General features: G+C 47.6%; 1 protein-coding gene across 1 annotated transcript; it reads right to left on the reverse strand.

Annotated features, from left to right (window-relative positions):
* Nucleotides 1-711: 711 nt before the first annotated feature.
* On the reverse strand, nt 712-14,632 carry CABP1 (calcium binding protein 1). The gene is made up of 7 exons (XM_024198047.1): nt 14,588-14,632; nt 8,707-8,883; nt 4,841-4,871; nt 4,138-4,281; nt 2,450-2,559; nt 1,681-1,828; nt 712-864 (listed from the first exon to the last, which is right to left on the reverse strand). The coding sequence occupies exons 1-7, from the start codon at nt 14,630-14,632 to the stop codon at nt 839-841; spliced, it is 681 nt and encodes a 226-aa protein (XP_024053815.1). The 3' UTR covers nt 712-838.
* Between the last annotated feature and the right edge of the window lie 11,577 nt (nt 14,633-26,209).

Genomic DNA, 26,209 nt, shown 5'->3' on the forward strand with positions numbered 1-26,209 from the left:
ACCTGGCAGTGTGTATATCTTGTGTTTGTATTACGCTGCCTGTGGCTAGAATGGCTGGAGGTATCACTCACCCTGAACAGCACCCAATCACCAATCCTGCAACAAGCAGCACCTACCTCCCCTGGCTCCAGCTCATCCCCCCAGCCACAACATGGGTCCCAAAGTACTCTGGTTGGAGTGGCTCGGTTGGCAGATGCTCCTCCCTCCAGCCCGCCCTTCACCTCCCACAGAAAGGCCAGGGCTGCACACACAGCTTCAGTTTGCACATTTATCACCTTTTTTTTTTCCAGACATGTATTTGTAGTGGCTCTCGGTAAACGTAACCACAGAAGACACGAGAATGTACCAGGGAGGCATAAATAACTCCAGACAGACACACAGCAAACACGGACACAGTTCACCAAGGGAATCCAACAGGTGCAGAGCGCGACCTGCTGCAGCCACCAATCCCAGATGGCTTTGCTTTCATCCCCCAGTCCAAGAGGCTCTCTCCTTCTTTTGCTTTGCAGAAGTCGGTGGGAGAATAAAAGCAGGAGGGGAGGAGTCTAAAGTTGCAAACATCTCATGAAAACATCGTGGCTTGTCCTGGCGCTGCAGTTTCCTGCTGTTGCCTTCTTGGAGGAACAGTTCCAGTTATAGGACATTATGAGTCTTTCACAGTGTGAAAGGGTGGAGGAGTGTGGGGACCACTTTGGGGCAGGAGAGGCAGGTCATCTCGCACTGTCACAAATGCATCCAGCCTATAAACCTTTGCATGGGAACATCAGGGCTAGATGCTCCACTCAGGTCTCTTCTGCCCTCACTGAGGTGCTGGTTCCTCTTCAGATGAGTGTAATCTTCAACGGGACATCATCCTAACAAACTCTGCAGCCATTGACAAACAGAGAGGCTAGAGGAGAACACACCAACTGCACCAACACATTCCCATCCCACCTCTCATCATCCTGAGACACTATGCAGCCAACAGGAAAGCCCCACCCGCACTGCTCACTAGTTTGATTTCTTTACTGACATTGGAGAGTTTACGCAACGTAAACGTAGGATCCCACTAGCCAGGGCAGTTCATAATTTGGGACACCTGCCCTAGAATAATGTAATGTCTCATTTCCACACTAAACTCTTTGCTGGACACTGACACAGTATGTCTACACAGCAGCTGGGAGATGTGATTCCCAACTTGAATAAATGTAAATGCACTAGCTCTGCTCGGGCTAGCACACTAAAATAGCAGTGTGGCCACGGCAGCATGGGTAGCAGCTCAGGCTAGCCGCCTGCGTATGTACCCAGGGGGCACTGGGGAGGAAACAAAAATCCACCATTGGGCTGCACGTGGCCACAGAGAAGTTTCTCCTCTGACATAGGGACAGTCTGTCCTAGTATGTGATCCATGGAGGCATGCTTAACACTGAGATGCATTGAGAAGAGTTGTACAGCCAGACACCACTAACCAGGAATTTCCTACACCAGCCATCTCTCCCCCAATAGCCTTATCCTAACTAGGGAGAATCCCAGGGGATTCTGATCCAGCTGCCTCTCACCCCATTCCACAGATACCTGGGCCTCTTAGAGCATAGAGATCATTTTCCTTCCTCCATTCCTGGAGCAGGGCAATGACCCAGTCTCTGATCCGAAATCCTGCCTGACCCCCGTAAAGATGAACAGTAGCGCATTCTCTCTCACCTTCAAAATCCACGTGCCCATCTCCGTTCAGGTCCACATCTCGGATGATCTCTTCAATATCCCGATGGCCCACCTGCTGCCCCAGAAGCTTCTTCATGGCCTCCCGCAGCTCACTGGTGCTGATCTCTCCATCCCCATTGGTGTCAAACTGCAGGGAGACAACAAACAATAGCAGAAACAGCACAGTCAGCTGGAGTGGACCCTGACTTGCTTTCTTGGGTCCCTACAGTCTCCAGACTTGGGTCCCATGTTTTCCCCTCCGGAGTGCACATATTTGTCCATGAGGTCCCCTGAGTCCCTCTTGGCTCTCTCTTTCCTTCCTTAGGCATCTTCTCTCCTCCTGCTCTGATGCCAGTCTGCTCCCTCAGGTCCTTTTCCTCTCCTCACAGACTCCATACATTATTGCTGTGCTTGGCCCATCTTCCTCCTTTGTTCCCTTTCAGGCCTTTGCTCTCCTTGTGCTCCCCTCCTTTCCATACTTGGTTTCTCTTCTTTCCTTCTCAGGGCCCTCTTTACTGTATATGCTCGCTCCTCCTCCTCATTCCCCCACTGATCTTCTCTCTTTCCTGCCTCTGCTCTCCCCTTCTCTCCACTTTTACTACATGAGAGGGGGCGCTCATCTCTCTGAGGGGGGTCCCACAGCACAGGGGGCGCTCACCTCTCTGAGGGGGTCCCACAGCACAGGGGGCATTCACCTCTCTGAGGGGGTGATGCAAACGGGGAGCGCTCACCTCTCTGAGGGGGGTCCCGCAGCACGGGGGGCGCTCACCTCTCTGAAGGCATCACGTAGCTCCTTTACACCAATCATATCTGCAGTTTCTGCCAAAAGCTTTGGTCCCATCAGCTCCACAAAATCTTCAAAATCCACATGGCCGCCCACTTGGGACCAAGGGGAAATTTGTGTGTAAGACATTAATACGCCCTTTTTCCTTAGCCCAGCCGAGCACCCAAGGTAACACATCCACACATGGCTTCCACTGGAGATCAGCCACCCATGGGAGGGTCAGGGTCTGACTCTCCAGGAGGCACAGCACAGAGAGTGCAGTTCAGGGGGAGGAGAAGCAAAGGTGGCTTTACACCATCTTTGCACCCTCTGGATTCTGGACGGGGCTGAAAGGGTCCCAGCTCCTCTAAATTACAGCAGCCCATCCCAGGCTGCCTATGGGCAGCAGGCAGCTCAGAATCCCCACAGCACTGTGTGCTATGGATCTGTTCCCAGCATACATCATCCCTCAGGGCTTGTGAGCGGGCAAGCACATGGCAGCCCTGCGGGTGTGTCTGAACAGAGGGAATTCTGCCTCAGCCAGTTGCATCTCCTGTATGGGCCCTATACTGCACTGGAGCAGGGGAGAAAATCTGTCCCAGAAGCTCAACACCATAGCTGGACAAGCTATTTGTAACAAACAGTGTATTCAACAAATTAATGCATTTTCCTGTTTATGAAGTAGCTGCAATTGGTGAGGAGTTCCTCAAATTCCTACCTGTTTGTCAGATCACCAGACTGACCTAATTATACAGCCTGTGGATCACCAGACCGCCTGACCTAGTTATACAGCCTATGGATCACCACACCACCTGACCTAATTATACAGCCTGTAGATCACCAGACCGCCTGACCTAGTTATACAGCCTATGGATCACATGGCAACCAGTGCCCTGGTTATCTGCTATTTGTTATGTGTTATTTTCACATAGTACTGTTTCTGCTCTCTCTCTGGATGATTAACACTTTCTAGCCCAGGGAGTACAACAAATAATGCCTAGTGAATATTCCTGTGGGCACCATACAGCACTGCTGCAGACAGGTATAAGGACAAAGAACTGACGATAGAAGGAAAGGACACAAATACAGCCATATCCGATCACAGACAGGTTTGTGAATACACTTCCCCATTATTCCACCTTTCATGTGACAGCAGATGGACAGAGGGTAGCCCCTCAGCCCATCACTCCCCACACACCAGAGCTATCTCCTCAATACACTCACACCTCAAGCTAAACACCCCAGCACTCTGTTCCGACATAGCCCCACCCTCACACCAAAGGATCTCCCTACTCTCAACACCCAGTCTCCCTCCTCAGCACACACCGCCTAGAGACCAGGTTCAATACAACAACATGCCGCAGCTGCACACCAATGCCTTAAACACCCATATCAAGGGCAACACCAAGGGCAGTCCTATGTTGGTGTGTCTGTCTCAACACATTGCTCTTATACCTCACTAACTATCTACAAACCCAGATAGGTTGGTAGGCTGGAGACAAGCAAACTCATGCCCAGAGAACTAGTCAAACAGACAGATGGACTAGCAGAGAGAGTGGGTGACAGACAGGCAGGCAGGTAGCCAGGAGAACAAGAGGAACAGATGAGAGCAAGAGACTGACAGCTAAAGCCCAGCGTACGGAGGCGGAGAATGGCAGTGACAGGGGAACATGCAAGTGAGGGGTCACACTCACAATTCATGTTGATCTGCTGGGATAGCTCTATGAGCTCCATCTCGGTAGGCATGTAGCCCATGGTCCGCATGCAGTTCCCCAGGTCCCTGCAGTTGATAAACCCATCCTTGTCTTTATCAAACTCCTTGAAGGCTTCTCTTAACTCTGTCAGGGTGAATCCAATAAGGACACTGTTGTCAGTGATGGTGTTAGACACAGTTCCCAGAACACCCCCACAAGGAGTCAGCAGCACTCTGGGATGCTAGGAAGGTGCACATTCCCCCTGCAGATTCCCCGGAGAGAAGCTAGAACTGGAGGAGCTCTGAGCTCCACCCCGCTAGCACTTCTGCACCATTCCCTACAGCAGTCCCTGCTCAGACTGCAGAGTCTTTGAATGGTCAGATAGTCAGCACTCCTACACTATGTTCTACAGCCCTCCTGCAGGAGATGGAGCAAATGTGATCTCCCCCAAAATCATCACTACAACACTACACTCTACATCCCCTCTGTCAGGAGATGGAGTGAACGTGAGCTGCCCCAAAGTCAGCACTTCTGCACCGTTCCCTATGATATCTTCTGCAGGGAGTGGCTAGAATGGGAACAGCTATGAGCTCGTCTACCTAGTTTTACCCCAGATTTCTCCCCGCTGTGATCAGTCTGGCCAGCAGTATATTTTCACTGAGCAGAGAGAAAGTGAGACATGGAGGAAGGGTCAAAGTTTTACCTTCAATTTCTTCTGGTCGCAGTTCTCTGTCCTGCAATGAGAGAACATCTTCCGTTAAACCCAATCATTTGATAGGAAAGTGGTGTCAGAATAGCACTTATGAGTACAGGCAGGTCTGGGAGCATCACGCACAAGCAAGAAAGTGACAGAAGAAACAAGAAGGTGATGACATGTTTAATCCTATCTACCTGGTAAGGCTTTGACATCACTCCCTTTCCTATTAGGAGGGTGCCAGCAGCTGCCTGCATACTTCTCTGTGGAAGCCCATCTCCATTTCGCCTGCTGGCCAGGTGGCTAAATAGAGGTGTTGTTCCACACCTAAGGTCCAGGGCAACACAGGCTTCTCAAAGGGACTCCAGCACTCCACTTCAGATGGATGAGCTGGCACTGAGAGCCTCCACCGTGTGCCTGTATCATTCCCCTACAGTGACTCTGGGTGGCAGAGTCTGGCACTGCTGTAGTTCGGAGCTCCTCTGAAGCTCTTACCGTATTCCCTACAGCAACTCCTGCTGGGAACGTCTGGGTCTGGAAACAGCTGCGAGCTGCCCCACAACCAGCAAGCCTATAGTGATTGCTGCTGGGAGGGAGAGCAGCCATGAGCTCTCCCAATCCTATTCCCTAGAGCCACTCCCGTAGGGAGGGACTGTAACTATAGAAGCAGTGAGCTCACCCCAGATACAAACATTTCAAACCCAAGCATGTAGGCAGAGAAACAAAATATACAGCAGCAAGGTCATCTACAAACAAAACAGGCAAGGATTCACCATGATCAGGAAACACTGCAACTTCAAACATCTAATTTGGTTTGATTTTTTCAGAGAGGGGAGGGATGTAAAAGAGTATAGGAAAACTCCAGAGACTGCATCAAGAGGAAGAAAAGATGAGTGTGGAAATGCACTGCTTTCTGGTTACTAAAAACCCCTTCTAACTCCACTCATGGCTCCCAGGCAAATCCAGAATATCTGAGAATTTGGAAACAGAGACAAAATTTCCCTTCTTGTCTGAGTCCTGGCTTCTCCCCTCATCTCCCAGGGGTCTGCAGCCTCATCACAGGTCCCTGGAGACTGTGCCCTTGATCTGTTTCATAAGGATGAGCTCTTGCTAATTAACCGCAGGCTTCTGTGGTAACTCTAGCGGCGGCTGCCCGGAGAATACAGCAAACTAGGACACACACTGGTTTACGTCTGTGCAAAAAGGGGCTGTGCCAGAGAAATGATCCGCTTGTCATTCATAACCTTCCCAGAGGCATCTCTGTGCTGCATGGAACTTTCAGAGAGCTCTAGCTCTGCAGTTTCATCCTTCACAGATCCGGTCATTTCAAACATGTCATCCCATTTCTTCTGCTTTCATAGACACTGATTTGTAAAAGAGTTCACACTCTTTAAAGCAGGCACAGGAGGCCTCATTGCCTTCCTATCAGTGATATCATAATGAATTACAGTAACACAGGGCTTAATCTGTGCCAGAGCTTGCCAGGGCTGAGCCCCAACACCTCTGGGCTTGGCAGTTCATAGCCCCGGTATCTCTGGGCTTGGCAGTTCATAGCCTCGGTATCTCTGGGCTTGGCGCGTCAGTTATGAAAGTAAAATAATTGCTTGAGCCCCAGCACCTCTTTCATTACAAATTAAGCACTGTTTGCATATCTCCAGCCAAGAGTCTCCAAGCTCTTTATGAACTTTAATGACCCCAGGAGTCCTTCTTGAGCACCACCAGTCTGATCAGGAATGTTCAAGATATAGAGGTATCATCATCAACTCCATTTTACAGAACAGTGAATTGACTCATGCAAGGTTACTCACTGCATCTGTGGCAGCATCTGGCTGATAACACAGGTCTCCTGCCATCTAGGCCTGTGCTTTAACCACTAGACCAGGCTGTACCCCGTTATAGCCAGCATCATTAACACACCAGAATGTCCAAGAGGAAGTCTCAAGACTTCTTCAGCCTGGCCTCTATTTTTGGACACAGAGGCATCTGCATGTGCAGAGATGTGAGCACTTCTTTGTGTGTGCAGATTCTATCATTGGAGGGAGCCAAAGACTGTATGTGCAAAAGAAGAGGCCACTCCAGGTCCCTTGGAAAATCTAGCCCAAACTGTAACTGGTGTCATGAGGAGATTTTCTGTTTTAAAGTCCAAGGAAGCTCCCTTAAAAATTATTAAATAGGAAAACATCTGCTTAAGAAGAAATCAGCTGAAGCAGTGTAAAGCTTTCTGAGGAGAACATATGGAAAAAGAGATACACCTGTTCAAAGAGCTCAGGTCCTAGGAATACACTAGAGGTGATCATCAACCACTCCATCATAAGAAACTTTCTGGCATTAATTTATTTCTGTCCTATGCACACAAAATCCTGCTGGTCTAAAGAGCCAATGAGGAGAACAGCTGTTTATAAATACATTCACTGCGCACCAGGGCTGTTGTCAGAGATGTCTGTGCTCCTCCCTTTGGAGCCTCTTGGGATATTATGAATTTCCAGGCTCTGAACATGGTGGATATAGTCACCTGCAAGCTATTGACATTCTAAATGGAATGTGTATCCAGTTCTTTATATAAGCACATATGATTTGGTAGATGTTTGTGTGCCAGTATATACATATGTGTGTGTGCACTTGCTTGAGAATATTTCTGCATGTGTTTTAATGTACTGGCTAATGGAATATGTGATTGTCTGCTAGTGGTTGGAGGCTGCAGAGAATAAAAACTTACAGTGAGCAATAACAAATGGTGACTTGTCTTCAGCTCAAGTGGAAGGGGATTAGGTTTTGGAACTAAAGGTCCTTGATTCTATTCCAGCTAAGGACAAGTGTGTCTTTGCGTGTGAGTATATAGAACAGAGATTTATTATGGAGGGATGCCTGACAACTGGATTTTAACTGCCATGAATCTCAGACATTGAGGATGAGCTTTGTTTGACTGGAGGAGCATGTAATGTACTGGATGAGTGTATGCAAGTGTGTACACCTAATCACATATATGCCTATATGTGTGTTAATAATATGGTGTCTCTGTATATGTGTTTAAGTACGTTAGTATAGATATTAAATGTTTGCGTACAGGGATATGTGCTTTATGTTACTATGAATGTACATTATGTAAGCATGTCTCTATGTACATTTGACATGTCTGTGTATATATTTTTGCATATTTTAAGGTTGCAGGAATGGATGTGTATGTACACATATATATGCTTGGATGGATAGAAATATAAATATAGGTGTGTGCAATATTAGTGGGTATATAGGTACTGATACTTGTTTGTGCATTGCTATTTGAAGGTATGTGAACAGGTAGCTATTTTGAGGTTTGCATGTATGTGCTCTCCTGTGCAGACATGAGACTGTGCATGGATGTGTGTATGAATCTGAGCTTGTGTGAATGTGGATGGGTATGCATCTCAGGCCATATTTGAGTATGCTTCAAATGTGGGCACCTTGATGGGACAGTCAAATCCAGTGAAGCACATATAGTGGCCATTTAGGCTCTATGTACTAATCTGAGCCTCCATGTATGGGATGTTGATGTCTCACTGGAGTGTCATATTTGAACATTGGACTCCTCAGGTATATCTGAGTCCGTATGAATGTGAGTGTTTCAGTGCGACTGATCTATCCATCTGTATACGTATTTCTACAATGCCTACTACCTAGGTGCCAGGGTATCTCCGCACATCTTCCAGTTCACATGCCTGAGCATGTATGTGAGTCTGTAAGTCTGCATTTGCAGGTCTGAGGCTATAGGTTTGTGACCCGTTGCTGGGGGATCTCAGAGTCCCATGTACGTAGGCAACATGTGTGGCTACCCGTTTGTGGCAATGTGGGCTTTGTGTTTTGTATATTTCTTGCCCAGCAGGGTGTAACTTACGTACAGGCTGCCTGTTTTCTGCGAAGCCCTTCCTCAGGAAGATGCATGCTGGCCCCAGCAGGTTGTGCATGACGGCGCAGTTCTGGGCCAGCATCATGAGTGGACCTTGGTACTCGCAGGCTGACGGCCCCTCTTCACTCGTCTGAACAGCCTTATAGCAGGTCTTCTCCTCATGACGAATCTTCCCAGCCAATCAGCAGCAAGTAAACAATACAACAGAGGAAGTTACCTCCCCATGTCTCTCAGTCTTTGATCTGATGTTTTACTGGGCTGCCTGACAGAGTAATTAGCCCTAAATTTCCTTCATCTTTCCATGCTGGGTCCCTCCCACCAGTCCAGTACAGGCTTGTATAGAAGCAGTAAGTACAGGAGTTCACTGTCAATGGCTGATAAAAGTCCAGCCAACCAGGAAGATTTCACTTTGAAATGACATCAAACTTTCTCAAAGCTGCACACATCCCTCCAGCTACAGATGAAAGGGCCAGGATAGAAAATGAACATGTCCCGTCCCTCCCATCTCCAGCCCCAGAGTGAATGATTTCATGTGTGGCCTGCAAGGGAATAGCACGCTCAGACATAACAGTCTGTGTGTGTACAGAAGGAGATTACTGGGAGAGAAGCTTCTGTCAGGGACCTCCACTGAACAGCAGGCACAGAACCTGCACAGAGAGACTAAGTTTGGCTTCAAGTCACTTTCAGGCAACACAATTCAACAGCTTACAGCTCTGTATTAACACCTGTACCACAGTCATACTAAAACTGTCAGACGGCCGTTTACAGTGTCAGCGAGCTGGGTTCCAGACAATTACAATTCTAATTAGTTACAATAACTGACCGAGCCTATGAAAATTTAGTCTATTCAGGTCACTTACAGTCCCAGTCCCTGCAGCCTTGTCTGCTCTGCATTTTCACAGACCATTCTCAAGGAGTCCACACATCCCAGCCAGTTGGGACTCCAGAATAGAATCTGAGGTTGGAGCTCCAGGCTCCACTGAGGAGCCAATGCTTTCCTTATATAGAAATGCTTTTCTCTGGCTCTGGCGGAAACGTCTCATCCTGGTATTCCCATGCAGCTATAAAAAGCCAGCACTACCCACAGGACCTTTGGTTTTATACAGTAAATATTAACAATCATATTTCTGCTTCAGGAATGAGCTCCTGCTTGTACTGATGGCATTCCCAGAGTTCATCTGGGAGACTTTGTCCACAGCCATTGTCTTTTTATATTGACTCATCCCTTAAATCTTGAACTTCTTCTTTCAGGGCTGAGAAGCAGGCCACATTTGCTCCCCACTCACACTTGCTCACATTTATTGTAGCTATTTGCTGCGTCTGCCATATGTTACTCCATTGCACACATGCTTTGTAGTTTACATTTTTAAACACAGTCTTGAGACAATCTGCTCATGTATAATGTCATGTGACTATCCACCAAAAGCACCAAGACCAATATAACACACACACAAAAATCACAAAAGAAAGGAAATAGCATAACAGGGTTCTAATTGCAATCACAGATGGGAAGGAAACCCTTCACCTGATTATACATGGTGGATGGGGAATTTATCTATACAAATATAAAAGACTAACGTCAATCCACACCTGGCACATCACGGGCGCAGCTAATTGTCTTGACATTTGTGTGATAATGACGTGAACATTTGTCACTTTGATACAACATATTTTGTAAATCACCAGCTTTATTTCCCAGAGTCTTTTTCAATATATAATATGAGAGATTGAAAATATACACGTCAGGCCAAATCTGTCGCAGGGGTAATTCACTGAAACCAAATGAAAGGTGAAAGGTTCCAAAGCCTATTCCTAATCCCTATCTGAGCCACCTAGTCTCTCGATCTTATTATGAAGTCACTGGAGTTCCACGAAGGATGAGATTAGCCCATTATTTTCCTATGTGGACAGAAATCACAAGTCTGAGGAGAGAATTGCCAAGGACACAGAACAGGCTGATCCATAGAACCGCAGGTAGTGCAGGGAAAGGGAATGGGACTTCTCTATCCTAGTGTTACACCATGTGAATCTCCCCTCGCCCATCTGCCTCTAGTGACCCAAGGTCATTTACAGGGCTCACCGAGAACTGCCCTACAAAGCACCGGTTGCTGCTGCTGTCCATTTGCGCCCCCCACCCCAATCTGGTGCTGGAAAGTCTCCCTTCCCTCACGTGTCCCATAAACACATCAAGCCAAAGCAGAGGAGACAGCTCCTCCAACAGAGGGATACAAGGCAAAATGAGGCCAGCCACCTGTTAGTGGCAGAAGCAGCAACACGCAGACCTGAGTACTGATAGAAGCAAGGTAATCGTGAGGAAGGCTCAAGCCCTTTTTCCCTCCCCTCCCCAATAAAAACCCACAGCTGTTCTGGGATGATACAAGCACTTGGCCGGGCTCCTCCAGAGAGGCGGCTGTAGAGCTGGCAAAAGGTGCCAAACTGAGTGACTTGGAGAATGAAGCTTTCTATTTAGCCACTGTAGAGGCAGAAGCAGAGCAGGCTTCCCCACATTCCCCTGCCAATGTGCCTCAGTCCTGACCCCGAGGGACACTCCGGAGTACTGAGATTTATCCCATTTACACCTAGGTGCCTCTGCTGACACTGTCAATTAGTGTCGTGACAGTAGTGTTTACTGCTGTGGGGACACTGGTGCACTCTGCACGAAATAGGGGGCTACCAACAAGAGACTGGACGGGAATGAATTTTGATCACGATCAACCAGAGATGGATGTGAACCAGGGAGGTGGAGGTGAAAAGGTCCATACACCAGTCCCAAACCATACCCCCCGAGCCATCCCGTCCCTCCAGATTATTCTGAACTTTCTGTCTTGTCTGCCAGAGTTCAAAGTAAGCCCGTTCCCTGCTCTCTCAGGACACTTCATATCCACTATTTCCAGGGCTTCCTCCTCTGTCTAAGCTACTCAGGGAAGTCTCAGTTTGTCTGTGTAGAGATCCTCTCTCATATATACACAGCCTCCACAATAAAGAGTGCTGGGAGCACTGCAGTGAGAGAAGCTGCTAGGGAAAGTGTTTGGGTGACAGATGATTATCTGTCACCGAGGCTCTTCTACCCTCTTGCCTCAATTTGAAATGATGCCCCCCCCCATGTTCAAAGAAGTGCAGGAGGCAGCATCTCTGTCATGCAAAATCCATCCTTCCTCTCCCTGAGGGAGGTTTATCAAAAGCAAGAGGCCTCCAGGTTCCTAACCCTGTTCTCCTAGTCACGTTAAAGTCTCTGCTTCCACTCGACAGGCCGCATTTGGAAAGAACAAATGGAGGAGACCAGCAAGAAGAGCGCCCTGCTTGGCATCATTCTAGCCAAGGTGGTTCCTCAGTCTCAGAACAGGACATGAAAACTCAGTGGAGCTGGGGAGAGTGGGAGAAATCTCCCTGACAAAGTCTAGCTCAGCCTATGTCCCATCTCTCCTTTGCCAATGTCAAAACCTGAGGAAGAGAGGAGGAATGTTATACAGAGCGGCAGTCTGAGGTTATGTCATGTAATGGTCTGATCCTGCAAGGTACTCAGTGACTCCAGGCTGCAATGAGGTCAACAGCGGTGTAGGGGACTCAGCACCTCACAGCACTGGGCCCTGAGGCCTTAATATAAGGGCCAAAGTGGAGCTTGCCGAGTTCTATAATGTGGGCTGTGGGCTTCCTCAACTTTAACCCCTTCATTCCTACTCTTTGGAACTATGTGCAGAATACATCACTTTAAATGGCTCTTAGGAATGAAGGATTAAATACAAATAAAGGTAGGGCCTAGACAAGCTACAAGATCCAGAATGCAATGCTCTATTTTGATCTAAGCAGTCAGGGCCCGCTGCATGCTGGGACCTGTATTCTCTGCAAACCACATCTCCACATTAGAGATGAGTGCAGGTACATTCTGTTCCATTTTATGTGCATTGGAGGCAGGCTGCAAATTGCCAGAATGGCCCTTTCACATGTGCAAAGTTTAGGCACTCCAGCTGGCTGAACCCCAAGTGCCTCTCCTGCTTCTTCCCCAGGGTCACACTGACCAAAAGGGAGAGCTCAGCCCTGTCTAGCTGCTTTGGAATGAATTGCCTCATTACATACCCCATAAATCAGCTGGGGCTGCTGGGGTGGGCTCCCTCCCGCACAGCAATGCTCTGTCATTACCAGGAAACACTCCAGATTTAACTTACACTTGTGCCTTGTTTGTGGTAGCTGAGCTTACAGCAGTGAGCTGCCCCACAAAAGTGACAAACCCAAGGCCAGAAAAAATTCACTGCTAGCAAGGCCTCCACGCCGTGAGCTCCCTCATGGCAGGGCCATTTCATGGCTGGGGAGGCCTCCACGCCGTGAGCGTCCTTGTGGCAGGGCCATGGCTGGGGAGGTCTCCACGCTGTGAGCTTCCTCGTGGCAGGGCCATTTCATGGCTGGCAAGGTACTCAGTGACTCCAGACTGCAATGAGCGTCCTCACAGCAGCACCATTTCACTGCTGGTGAGACCTCTGCACTGTGAGCTTCCTCATGGCAGTGCCACTTCATTGCCCACGAGACCTCCTCATCATGGCTTCCTCACAGCAATGCCATTTCACTGCCAGTGAGGCATCCATGCTGTGAGCTCCCTCAGTGCGGTGCACTGTCATTGCCTATTATGACCTTCCCCTTTGTAAGGAACAAGCAGTGCATTTCGTGGTGAATTATTATTTGGTTCAGCATCCCCAAGTGAATTCCTTCCTCCAGCTGGCCTAATGGGCACATTCTATCTCAACACCTTCCTCATCCTGATACGCACAGTGCCCAGGGAGAACTATTCCCATTGCCAATTCAGCCCATAGTGGCAGCACAGCTCCTAAATCTAATTAATCCCTGAACCATTCTGAGACCTAAGCACACAGCAGCCCACAAGTAAAATGCAAACAGACACACATGGCAGTACGGGTGGGTATGAATGTGTACACACATGGGCATGCTTACACATGAGGGAAAGCATGAACACACACACCTGAGCAAACATGGCCAAACACATGCTCATACATGGGCATGCACACACATACCACAGAAAGCAGGCACGCACATATACATAAATACGTGCACAAACCTGGATACATACAAATATGCAAATACACAAATACTCAGATCCACACGTATGTGAGGACACCCAAGAATAAATGCACACATGCAGGCACAAATACACATACACACTTATACATGTGGACACGCACTCATGCATACACTTACCCACACATCCTCACTCACAGATGTTGCACACATATGCATGAGTATGCACACACATTCAGATAGACACACGGAAATGCACACACACGCAACACACATATTCATGTGCTCATTTGCATACACACAGACAGGGACATATGCTAATACATTTGTGTGCTCCCACATTTTCACATGCACGTCTGCACACACATAGAGAAACAACACAAATATCCGCACCTTCCCATGCACACACATTGATAGACAGATACGTCTTAACTTGCACACGTGCATACCCACACAAATGTGTGCACATGCTCACATGTACATATATAACCAAATAATATGTACACAAACACGTGCCCACATGCTTGTGCACATACACATGCCCCACATGCAAGTGGACAAATGCATGTGTATGCACATACAAACACTTACACACATGGATGCAAACATGCCTACTCGCATACTTATACACATATTCACACACCAGCTGTGGCGTTCATCATCACAGGTTCTGAACAGTGTATTTGCATTAACAGCTCTTAGGAAAAGGACTTCTGGAAGGAGCTGAAACCTTTGCAGACAAGTCTGCATGTTCCTCCCACCTTCCCTTCCCATCTACCCGCAACGTCATCCGTCCCAAGAAGCAGGGCTTGAAACACGCACAACGCACTTTGATTCAGGGAACATACCTTTTTCGAGAGGTTTCTCAGTGGAGACTTCACACAGTTGCCCATAATATGTTGAGTCTGCCTTTCCGATGGACTTGGTTATAAAGGAACCGAGGCAATTGATTCCATTAAAGGTATCCTTGGGAGCAAAGCAAGAAAGGCAGCACCAGTCAAATCCAAACAGCTATTGGCTGCTGGGGCTTCCCTCTTCAGGGAGCTTTTTCTCTCTGCCTCTCTCTCTCTCTCTCTCTCTGTGTTTTTACTTTATGTTCACTTTCTTGAAAAGATGAAGCAGGAGGAGAGGGAGGGGGAGAGAAACAGAAAGAGAGAGAAAGAGGAAGAGAGAGAGGGAGGACAGAAAGAGGGAGGCGGAGGTATAATCTACATCAGATTAATGCTCAAATCCCTCCCACCCCCCTCAATCTGCAGTGAAGATTGTTTCACTCATGGGAGAGGGCTGATTCAGGGAAAATTAAAGCAGAGAGGCACCATAAGAAGTGATTTCAATGATGAGTCCAGGGAATCTGGCTACTTTGGGTCCACATAGCCAGTGAACATCTCATTCTGTATCTACCCCCCCCCCCCCCCCCCGGCATTTCCAACTCCTCTGAGCTTTTCAATTACCAAAAAGCCAGGCTAGATGGAAGGCAATCCACTTAGAGGCTTTGAGCAGAGACCGGAGCTCAGACCAGCACAGCAATGGACCATTTATCTGGATGGGACCTGCTCCTGCTCTACAAACAATGGAAGACCTGGGAGCTGGCTCCCTTACTGCTCTTTTCCTGCTATGGCCAAAGCAAGTTGCTGAAGGCAGCAACCCAGTGCCTCTAGACCCCTCTTCACCTCCAGAGAGTAAGTTTTCGTAATGGAGAGACAAAGTGCCAGACAAATGCCAGAGTCTCCCCTGCCTTCTGTACAAAATAACAAACGGTTGGCTTTTCCCTGCACACATGTGAGCAGAGATGGGCCCAACCAAACCCCTGACAGTGCTGGTACTAGCCCATTGGGAGCCCTAAGCAGGAATATTTCTCCTCACACACACACACACACACACACCACATATAATAATGAATAGGGGATCCCCTTGAGCTGCTTGGGGCCCTAAGCAATTGCTTAGTCTGCTTATGCCTAGCACCGACTCTGCCCCTGGATCTGGACTGATCCAAGTTCTGGGGATGTACTGGGAAAAAGTTCAGATTCCAGATCCAAATTTCATAGCCCACTCCATATCTGCAGTGAGCTGAACCAAACACTCAGCTCCAAACACCCTGTAAATCTAAGGCCTCCAACACATATATCTGGATATGAACTGTAAGCCCATCTCTCATTCTAAGGCACATGGAGGTAACAGAATCTTCCTCCTTCCCCACCACAGGGCAATGCAATACCCATCCCTGAAACAATCGGGATTCGAGTCCCAAACAAATTTACTTCTGGCTTGAGAAGGCTGAGAACGTTCAAGGAGGTTTAAATTACAGAAAGGATCCACCACCATCCCATGCAATAGGGCTTTGAATTTAATGGTGGACGCATCCTCAGCTATGAAGCCACCATGGCTGCGGATCCACAAGAATAACTAGACCATGGAATGGAGAGCCGCTTCCATTTATAACTGCAAAGACAGAGATGATGCTGGAGCTGCAGCTTACTTTAGAACATTCATTAATCTGCTCGGAGATTTAGGAGTTCTCACCTACAGCGGAACTGCTGTACGACATTGTTCACAAGTGTGGTTCCAACAACAGCTGTTAAGGGATCCACCCCAGGATCTTAGTCCTTGTGCTGCTGTGCTGGAGACATAGGGTTATTCCCCTTTCATGAGTTCTCACCTGTAGGATTGTAAGAATGGAGAAGGATGAACTGTCAAGGCAACAGCAAAGAAGTAATTTTTCTGCTTTCATACTATCCGGCTGTAGGAAATACTGTAGGATCCCTAGGTGTGAAGAGAATTCACAGCTATTCCACAGCCCTGTGGTCTCTTCAACCAAGAGTCACTTCAAGTATTGGTTTAGGAGCTCTGACTGTGATGGGAGCTGACACCATCTCCAGTAACAGTCCAGCAGGAATTACTCCTCATTCTGCTAGTATTACACAAAGGTGAAATCCCCACACCCTATACCCAGCCTCTCAATGCCCCTTGAGTTCCTTCTCCAGAGCATTCTCTGGGACAGATCCTGCACATGGTTATACCCGCAGCATCTGAAAGACATAGGGCCTTCAAGATGGAAAGTTCACCATGGAGGAAGTTGTGGTGGCAGAAATTGGCCAGAAACTGCCTACCATCCAGGGCAAGTGGGTGTTATCTAACCCTGAAGAGGGGTTTGGGCAGGGAGGATGGGGAAGTACAGATAAGGGCATCTCCTGAGCAGACTCTATGGGCAGAGTCCCTATGGAGCCCTGATGGGAAATTTAGCATCTCTTGCCTCCACATTTCCAATCCCTACAGAACCCCTCCAGGGAGCACAATGCTGGTATCACAGCCCACTCTCCCTTGGAGTAGAGGGGGATTAAGTGGCACAAAGAGCTGTAATTCACCCCTCCCTGCAGCAGTGTCAGTGAATCAGATCTTCTCTCTGTTCTGTCGTTTTGTGGACCACAGTTTGAGAACCACAGATGCAGGGGAAAACTCAGGACCATGTGCCTGTGAGGAAGTTTGCTCCAGTCCCAGTCTCACTCAGCAGGAGAGCTAGAGGAAGCACTAGCCATGGGGGAGCTCCCAGCTCCTCCTCTCCTGTGTATGTGGTTATTGGTTCGAGCCTGCACTGTTCAAAGATGCTAATGAAGTGCTGATCTATACTGGGCCAAGCTGTTGGCCGGTTAATAATGTTCTTTGTCAGCTGGAACCATCTCTGGGCTCCTTGTTTATTGACAAAGTGCCTGTCTCCCTTGAGCAGAAGCTGCCACATAGCAAGTGAGCTGTCTTGGCTCCTTCCTGAGACAAATTACTCCAATTCCAGAGCAAAACTACAAGAGAATCACCTCCCTGCTGCTCATGAATCTCGCTGTGACGGGCAGCATAATGGCCAGGAACACCCCGCAATTGATAAATATCTGCCGCCTGTATTGTCCAAGAGGGGAGGAAACGGAACAATTTATCCAGGCTTCTATCCCCAGAGATGGCCCTGGCATAAGGATGAATCAAATCACCCAAGCTGCTACAGGAGAAAGTGGAAAGGCAGGGAACTGTAGGGGGGACAGGACGGAAGACAGACAGAGCATAGGGCAGGGGTAGTCAATAAGTGGCCCAAGGGCCAAATCTAGACCGCCCAATGCTTTTGAACGGACCATGAAATCTTTTTAACTTATTATCATGATTGTTGGTTTTTTTTTATTATTTTCTCTGGAGTCTGGACCTTGACTATACCTTGACCAAGAAATTCAGACCTTGACAAAAAATAATTGATTACCCCGGTATAGGGGAAGGGCCAAGAGGAGCACTTCCAGATCCGAAAGGGTGTGGTGTGTCCGGGATTAGACCCATTTTGCACTCAGGTGTGCAACATGGGCAAAATCCTAAATCTTCAACCCCTCCCTCTGTATATAGAATTCCTCTAAAGTAAAAGAAACAGAGCACCTGTCCAGCAAGCCTCCAATTTACGATGTAGAGAACCTAAGCCAGTGATACTCAAACTGAGGCTCGTGAGCCGCAAGTGGCTCTTTAATGTGTGTCCTGCAGCTCTTTGCAGCATATGATATTAAAACACTGTATGATTTAATTATTAACCAATCAGGATGCTTTTACTATGTTATTAACCAATTGTAGTTGATAAAACAATAATACTTGGTCAGTCACTTTGCTGGCTCCTGAACCACTGAGGTCTTGAGTATCACTGGCCTAAGCATACCTACTGATGCACATCCTAAGCAGCCGATTCACTTTACAGGCTGTGGTCCGATTCCCAGTCCCATCCCTCGGCACCTCTAGTGATGTGCAATGAGATGTGGCATCAAAGCTGGCAGAAGGGGAATTAAAAAATCTGGAGGGAGGGAGCCAGAAATGCAAAAAGGCCAGTGAAATTTATCTTTACTCCTCCTCTACCTCTGAAGCTGCTGCGCCTAGGAGGAAAAGAAGCCTAGGAGTCTGCAGAAGGATCCGTGTGTACACTAGTGTTTTATGTGGGTGCATATCAGTGGGTGGATTTATGTGGGTGTGGGTGCAGGTAGATGTGTGCATATGTGTTTGCCCACACACATTAGGTTTTCTTTAGAAAAGTCTGGAATTGTTTCATAAAACTTCTTGAAATATTACTGGGCTTTTGTGAGATTCAGTTCTCGCCTGGGTCCTTGCATTCCCACTAAAAATTCCAAGGATGGGGCATGGAGCCTGGCTTGGATGTAGTCTGGCTTGGAGTTTATTATCATGCAGGAAGGAGAAACTTGCTATGGAGACTGACCACGGCATGGAGCAGGAAGGAACCTAGCATGAAGGTTGGGATAGGCCCAGGGTAGGGGGGATGGACTAGATGACAGAATACTGTCATTTTTTCCATCTCTAGATTCTATAATCAGAAGCAATGTTGTTCTTGAGAGAGATGGAGACTAGCGAACTAGGTTTTCACCTGTAATAGCAGCTATCTGTTATAAGACATCCCTTTCTGCTTATGAAGAAAACATGGAACTGACACCTTAGATACAGACATTAAAGAGGTTCTTCTTTCCAAAGAAAAACGTTGCTGTGTACTAGCTCTGATTAGTTCAGTGGCAGCTGCTAGGGGCTACTTCCAGTAGCAGAGACAGCCCCGAGAGAGATCAAAAACCAACTCAGAAATTGAGATGTGAGAGGGGAGGAGGGGAATTTGCTTTGTCAGATTGCAGCCTAGTTTGGCAGCATAGAATAAAATTGTTTCTACTGGGCAAGTAACAGTTTCCAGAGGACAAAGCATTCCTGTTCCTTATCAAATGTCAGGTCCCTTACAATATGTGATCTTTCATCTTCTAGGACAACAGATCAGACCCCTGTTTATGACTGGTATAACAATAATATTAGTGTGGTGGTTTAATCTCTGGTGAGAATATATGTATGAGGGTCAAACTCATCCCCAGTGGACCTCCATTGAAGTCAATGGAGCTACCTAAGGGATGGATTTGACCTATTGTGTACTTGGAAGGTTTCACTGTTTTTTATCTTGAGAAATCCATCTGACTCCTGCCTGTTTAATTTATCCCACACATACGTGTGATTTCTACCTGCTCTGGTTTTGAATTCTTTCTCTACTTTGCCATGAGTTTGCATCTGGATTGCTAGCTTTCAACCTTGTACCTACTCACCCTCCACATAGTGGCTATATAACTCTGTAGAAATAAGAAATAATGCAGTTGTGTTGTTGGATGACTTTCAATGAGCCTGTTGATTAGGATTTATTAACATCCTTGGTGCTACATTGTCATTGATATCAGGAGTCCTTCTGTTACAGCTCCCAACCACTGGTACCAGCATTGGTCCTCCAAATATCTGAGACTGGTCATCTTCCCTCCTTCTGTGTTAGGCCCTGGCATGTTATTGCTGCCCATTCAGTTGTGTGTTTTCCAACCAGGAATGGAGCTTGGACTGTACTATATGCTCCAGTCAGGCAGCAGCAGGCACAGGCTGGTACAGGGAAGGTCTTAGTCTAGTAGGCAAGTACAGCTGCCTGAAGAGTTTGGGACCTTCTTTATTCTTAGGTGTCTCATGCTGACTATAACATTATATGAGTGTTTCTCCTCTGCATTACACCAATTGGATCAGATTCAAACACAATCAGAAAGTCTGTTAACAAAATTGAACCTCCACAGATATTTCCCATCCCTCCCAAGGTATAAGAATCCCAACCTGCAATTGCTGCTCAGGACAGTTTTATCTCTAACTGTTCAAAGAAAAGCAGTGGGCCTGCATCTCAGTTACACACTGTGGAGTGGAAATGGCCTTCTAGTTTAAACAATCTTTCCCTTCAGTGCCCATCCTTGCCCTAAACTCAGGAATAGGGGAAATGAGAATCAGTTGCACTGTCTGGAAAAAAACATGACACTGCAGAAAGCACTAATTATCCTCTGATCCCAGGGTCAGGCTGGGTCTGTACCTGGTGAGGCACTAAGTGCTACCGTTAATGGTGCTGGTGACTAGACAGGTGGTGCTCTTCCCTTGGAGTCATCACTAAACCAATACCCCAGTGTGACACTGCAGATTGGTATGAGCCTGGAGGTGCCTTCATAAAACCAAGGTCCTGATCATGTGCACTCTTTAAAGATCCAATGACACATTTTGTAAGAGTCAAGGTGTTACCCCAGTGTGAGGTTTCCTGATCAAATTCCAACTCAGGTGATCATATTCTGCCTTCCTAAATGCCCCCTCCAGTTTTTTAAGTGAATACAGGTTTCTTCTTCACTTCCTGTTCTGAACAGTTGTGTCATGTTGCTGTGCAGTGTTACATAGCTGCCACATTCTACCCCAGAGTGGAGGCTGCATATCAGTGTGGGATGAAGTGATCCATTTATATCCCTTCCCAGGGTGGTTGCAAGGGGCTATAGATGTGCAAAGTATGTTAAGTAAGGGATAGGTAGCATAGAGATTAGAATATTTCAACACTTTTGATTTAATAGTGACTTCAGGCACAGGTGTATTGAGTTTGGTAGCCTCACCTTGGTACAGTAGGCTACTAAACAACTGCGCAGGACCACACCAACTGTAACAGCTGTTTGCCTCTATTCCAAGAAGGGATCTTGAACTGGAATAGAAGTGTGATTCAGGTTTATGGATCCTGCTGACTATCTGCAAGGTCACATGAATATCACTGGATAATTAAAAGGGAGCCCAAAGTTAGCTAAGCATCTTTTACTGGATATACATCATACAGTTGCTTGTTATTGGAAATCAATCCCACTGATGCCTCATCAGAGGAAAACAGCAACTGGAGCTGTGATGCCGGAAAGAACCACAGCTAATTTTGTTGACAAATACACAGGATCTGCACTGTACATGGTGCCAAACTCTTCCCTGATTTACACCTTGTGCAAGCCGATTGACTCCAATGATATTTCATGAAACATAAGTCAAGGCAATACATAGTCCTTGGAACTTACATTGGGCTAATTTAGAGGACAAAAGATGAACCTGATCCAGCCAGCAGGTTTGTGCATGTCAGTGGGTTAGATATTATGTTGTATATTTGATGAGCAGAGCAATAATGGATATTTGTTTAGCTTGGTTTTACTTTGATGTTTTTACCAAATCCTTTAAAAATAAAGATCTATTTTAAAAATACATCACTAACAAAATTAGTGCTCCCTGGCAGAGGTGCACAGGAATCTTGCCCATTGCCCCTCGGCGCTTCTGTGTGCCTGGCTTCCATCCCTCGGGCTCTTTAGAAGCAATTAATGTGATAAATTCTTTCCCCTGCTGAGCAAAGGGTAGACTGCATGGATGTGCTCAAGTGAAACCATGTTTTTCTGTGTTCATAACACACAGGGGGCTCTGTGAATATACTCTGCATATCTCTAGTGCCTTCCAGCTGAGGAGCTGAAAGACATAAGTGAATTAAGCCTACAAACACCACTGTGAGGTAGGTATTATCCCCACTGTACAGACAGGGAACAAAGGTACAAGCAGGGTGACTTGCCCAAGATCTTTAGCATAGCTAGAAGCAATGTGAATAGCCTGTCTCCCAATTCTGCATGTTAACCACAAGTCCCTCCTTCCTTTTCCAGTGGAAGATGTCAATCAGTGGGTGCTCAGCATATCTGAAAATCAGGGTATTATTCTTTAGGTGCCTATACATTTAGATGCCCAACTTTAAGAACTAAAATTTGAAAATTTTAGCCTTTATATGCATATATGTACATTCATGCAGGGGCATGTGCACATTTATTGGATTGTAAGAAAACAGGATATATGAAGTTGTGTGTGTATGTGTATTTTTAAATAGAGGGAGTTGTGTTTTGTGTGTGTGTATCCTTCTAAGAGTTTTGTGTGTACATATATTTATGTGTATTCATGGAGAGTACTCTGTATGTAAACATATAGGAGTTTGTGTGTGTATATGTGTACATATGTACATACATATATAAGATTGTGTGTACACTAAATAAAATGATTTTGTTACATGATACAGGTTGTGTGGATACATTTAAAGAAGTCTATATACAAACATGTTGGAATTTGTGTGAGCATGGGTACATGTGAATGTTTGGAAAGGATTTGTATGTGTGTGTATATTCAGCTTGTCTTTGCACACAGGGATGCATGTGTGTGTGTGTACCCACACAAAGGAGGGTATGTATGAAGGCTATATATCTAGATACAGGGGTGCCCATATGTAGGTTGTGTGTATACATACAGGGATGCATGAATGTATGTATGTTGACTGTGTGTATACATACAGGATGTGTATGTGAGTGAGCACACAGGCAGGGCCGGTGCAAGGAAGTTTCGCGCCCTAGGCGAAACTTGCACCTTGCGCCAACCCCCACCCAGCTAACCCTGCCCCCGGTGGCAGCTAACCACGCCCACCAGAGGAGCCCCCCCCATCCCCCGCGGCAGCTAACCCTGCCTGCTGCGGCAGCTAACCCAGCCCGCCACCTGGGGAGCCCGCCCCCCCCCACCCGGGGAGCCCCCCCCGCAGCAGCTACCCCCCCTCTGCAGCAGCTAACCCCGCCCGGGGAGCCCGCCCCAGATCACCTCCGCTCCGCCTCCTCCGCTGAACACGCCGGTGCCATTCTAATTCTCCTCCTCTCCCAGGCTTGCGGCGCCGATTGGAGGAGAATTAGAGCGGGGGCTGTGTGCTCAGCGGAGGAGGCAGAGTGGAGGTGATCTGGGGCGGGGAGCAGTTCCCCTGTGCGCCCGCCCCGTTACTGCGGGCGGCCCTCCCCGCACCCCCCCCGCCCCAGCTCACCTCCACTCCACCTCCTCGCCTGAGCAGGTTTTAGGCGCCCTCAACCACTAGGCACCCTAGGCGGCCGCCTAGTTCGCCTAGTGATTACACCGGCCCTGCACACAGGCATATACTTGTGTAGTGGTTGTGGCCATGGTTCCTAATGGTTGGTGGGTGAATCTGTGAAAGCTTGGCAAGATGGGGTCAATAAGGGGAAGAGCCCTTGGAAGTTTGAGGGTGGGGATTAAGCTAGAATATAAAGAAGTCTCCTAAGGAGAAACCTACACTGAGACTGTAGTGAATTCTGCTGGCCAGCAGCAGAGGGCGCCTTGGTGACACTGACAGAGCAGAACCTCCCTCACTGGAAAGTCCCATAAAAGGCAGGGTCCCCTGGAAGGGAGTGGAAGGGTCCCCCAGGGACAGAAAGTAGGGAGGGTCTGAGTGGAATGGGGCAGAGAGGAAATGTTTGATGTAGGAAAATGAAGCAGAGAACAGGGTCCCTTGGTGAAGATCTTCCTTGGATCACAATCCTGACCCTTCCCCTGAAACCAGAGTCACAGCACTGGATTCATGCTAGATGTCTGTGTCAAAACCAGCTGTTTCCCTTCTGCAGGTTTGCGCTAGGCTCTTGGGACCTGCATTCTGGGCCTGGGAACCAACTCTTTCCTATCCTCTGATTCTGCACCAGGCACCCATGGTTAGGATCTCAGAGTTGTCTTTATACCAACATCCTGTTTCATTCCCTCTCTATAGTTTAACATTCTGGTCTCAGAACTGATCCTTTCTCTGCATCTGGGCTCACTCTGGATACCCACTTCTATGTCTCAAACAGGACTTCACAGACACCACAATAAATGCAGCAGGAATAATAGTCCAGTCAGAGAAAAGCAGCTGGAGAGGAGATTATGCTTCCCTCTTCTGTTTTATTCTGTGTTATCCAAGTTCAATGTTTAATCAGCTAGGAAGGAGACTTAATGGAGTCAGTGCTAATGTGGGAACTGGACTATGACCCACTGAAGAAATGCCCTGCCCCCCAAATGATTATGTGAATCTAACATCTTAAATGTGAAGCTGTTAGAACTAGTCTCCTCAGTTCACCATAAACATTGAGACATGACGGCTCATCTCTGCTATAGCACAGCCTAGGACTACATCCAAGAGCCTCTATCACTGCAACACAATGACATCCCCTCTGCTATAGTACAACACAGCATTCTCGGACCTCCATCACTCACACACATCTGTGTAAGACACTCTGGGATCCGGGAACTTCCATCACTGAAATATAAATGACTCTCTCTCTCTCATCATTCAGACTGAAGAGTATTCTTCCTCTGCTTGGAGGGCTCTAAGTTGTGGGCCTGATGCAGCGTTCTTAGTCAGGCAACACTCCCATTCAAATCAATAGGAACTCAGAGTTCCCGGTGATGTCAACGAGAGTTTTGCCTTAGTAAGGACCTCAGGATAACATGGAGAACAGGGAGAAGGTGCTCACTCCTTCTCTGTGGGTGGCTGGGAAATATTCTCTTGCCTTGATGTTTCTGGCTCCTTTTGGAGAAGAGTGTTCCTTATGGCAGTTACTCACCCCTACAGCTTGGGACCCCAACCACCTGATAAGCAGGGCTAGTTCCTTTCACTCTGGTTTGATCCATGATGCACCCTGACTCCATTGCTCTTCTACTAGTAAACTCCAAAGAGATGGAAGAAGACAGACAAGAAAAGGGAAGGAAAAATAAAAGAGGGGGCTGCAAACAAGATATTTCTCCTCCTCCTGTTTAATGTTCATTTGGTCACTAGAATTAAAACCAGATCTGGGAGTGGGACTACAGACACCAAAAAGATAAAGCCTCTCATGGCCTCTGCAGATGGAAATACAACAGACCCTTTGGCCCTGGGCACTTACAGACAGAGCCTGTAAATATTTGATAGGCCCTTATGGCTTTCTCTGACCCGCATGATCCCCAGGCTATTAGAAAGCAGTTGACAGAAAACTGTGTTGGGAAATCACTTCATTAAAAAATTTAACAGCCAGGCAGGGCGTGAAAGCAAAACAGCTCTGAAAACTGCCGGGTCTCACATGGCGGGATCACTTACAAATTAATATTGCATGGCAAACGCCAGGAAAGGCTCTGCTTAAAGGGCCAGTACTGTGGAGCCAACAGATCTAAACAAGAAAGAATTGGAGTTATGCTACAACTGAGCTGCTATCCTTGCTGCCACGCTATTACATTGCTATGCTACCAGGCTATTGCTGCACTGCTATCCTGCTGCCAGGCTACAGCTGTCACACTATTGCAGCAGCACTATCCCTTCTGCCATGCTACTTCTGCACTGCTGTCCTGCGGGCACAGTACCCGCATCATTATCCCTGTTATGCTACTGCTGCAACACTGTCCCTGCTGCCACGCTAACGCTGCAGTGCTATCCCTTCTGCCCGGCTATCCCTGAACCACTATCCCTGTTGCCACGCTAACGTTGCAGTGCTATCCCTTCGGCCCGGCTATCCCTGAACCACTATCCCTGCTGCCACGCTAACGCTGCAGTGCTATCCCTTCTGCCTGGCTATCCCTGAACCACTATCCCTGCTGCCACGTTAACGCTGCCGTGCTATCCCTTCTGCCCAGCTATCCCTGAACCACTATCCCTGCTGCCACGCTAACGTTGCCGTGCTATCCCTTCTGCCCGGCTATCCCTGAACCACTATCCCTGTTGCCACGCTAACGCTGCCGTGCTATCCCTTCTGCCCGGCTATTCCTGAACCACTATCCCTGCTGCCACGCTAACGCTGCCGTGCTATCCC

This window comes from Terrapene carolina, unplaced genomic scaffold (genome assembly GCF_002925995.2).
Source record: "Terrapene carolina triunguis isolate 2854851 unplaced genomic scaffold, T_m_triunguis-2.0 Scaffold790, whole genome shotgun sequence".
NCBI classification, from domain to species: Eukaryota; Metazoa; Chordata; order Testudines; family Emydidae; genus Terrapene; species Terrapene triunguis.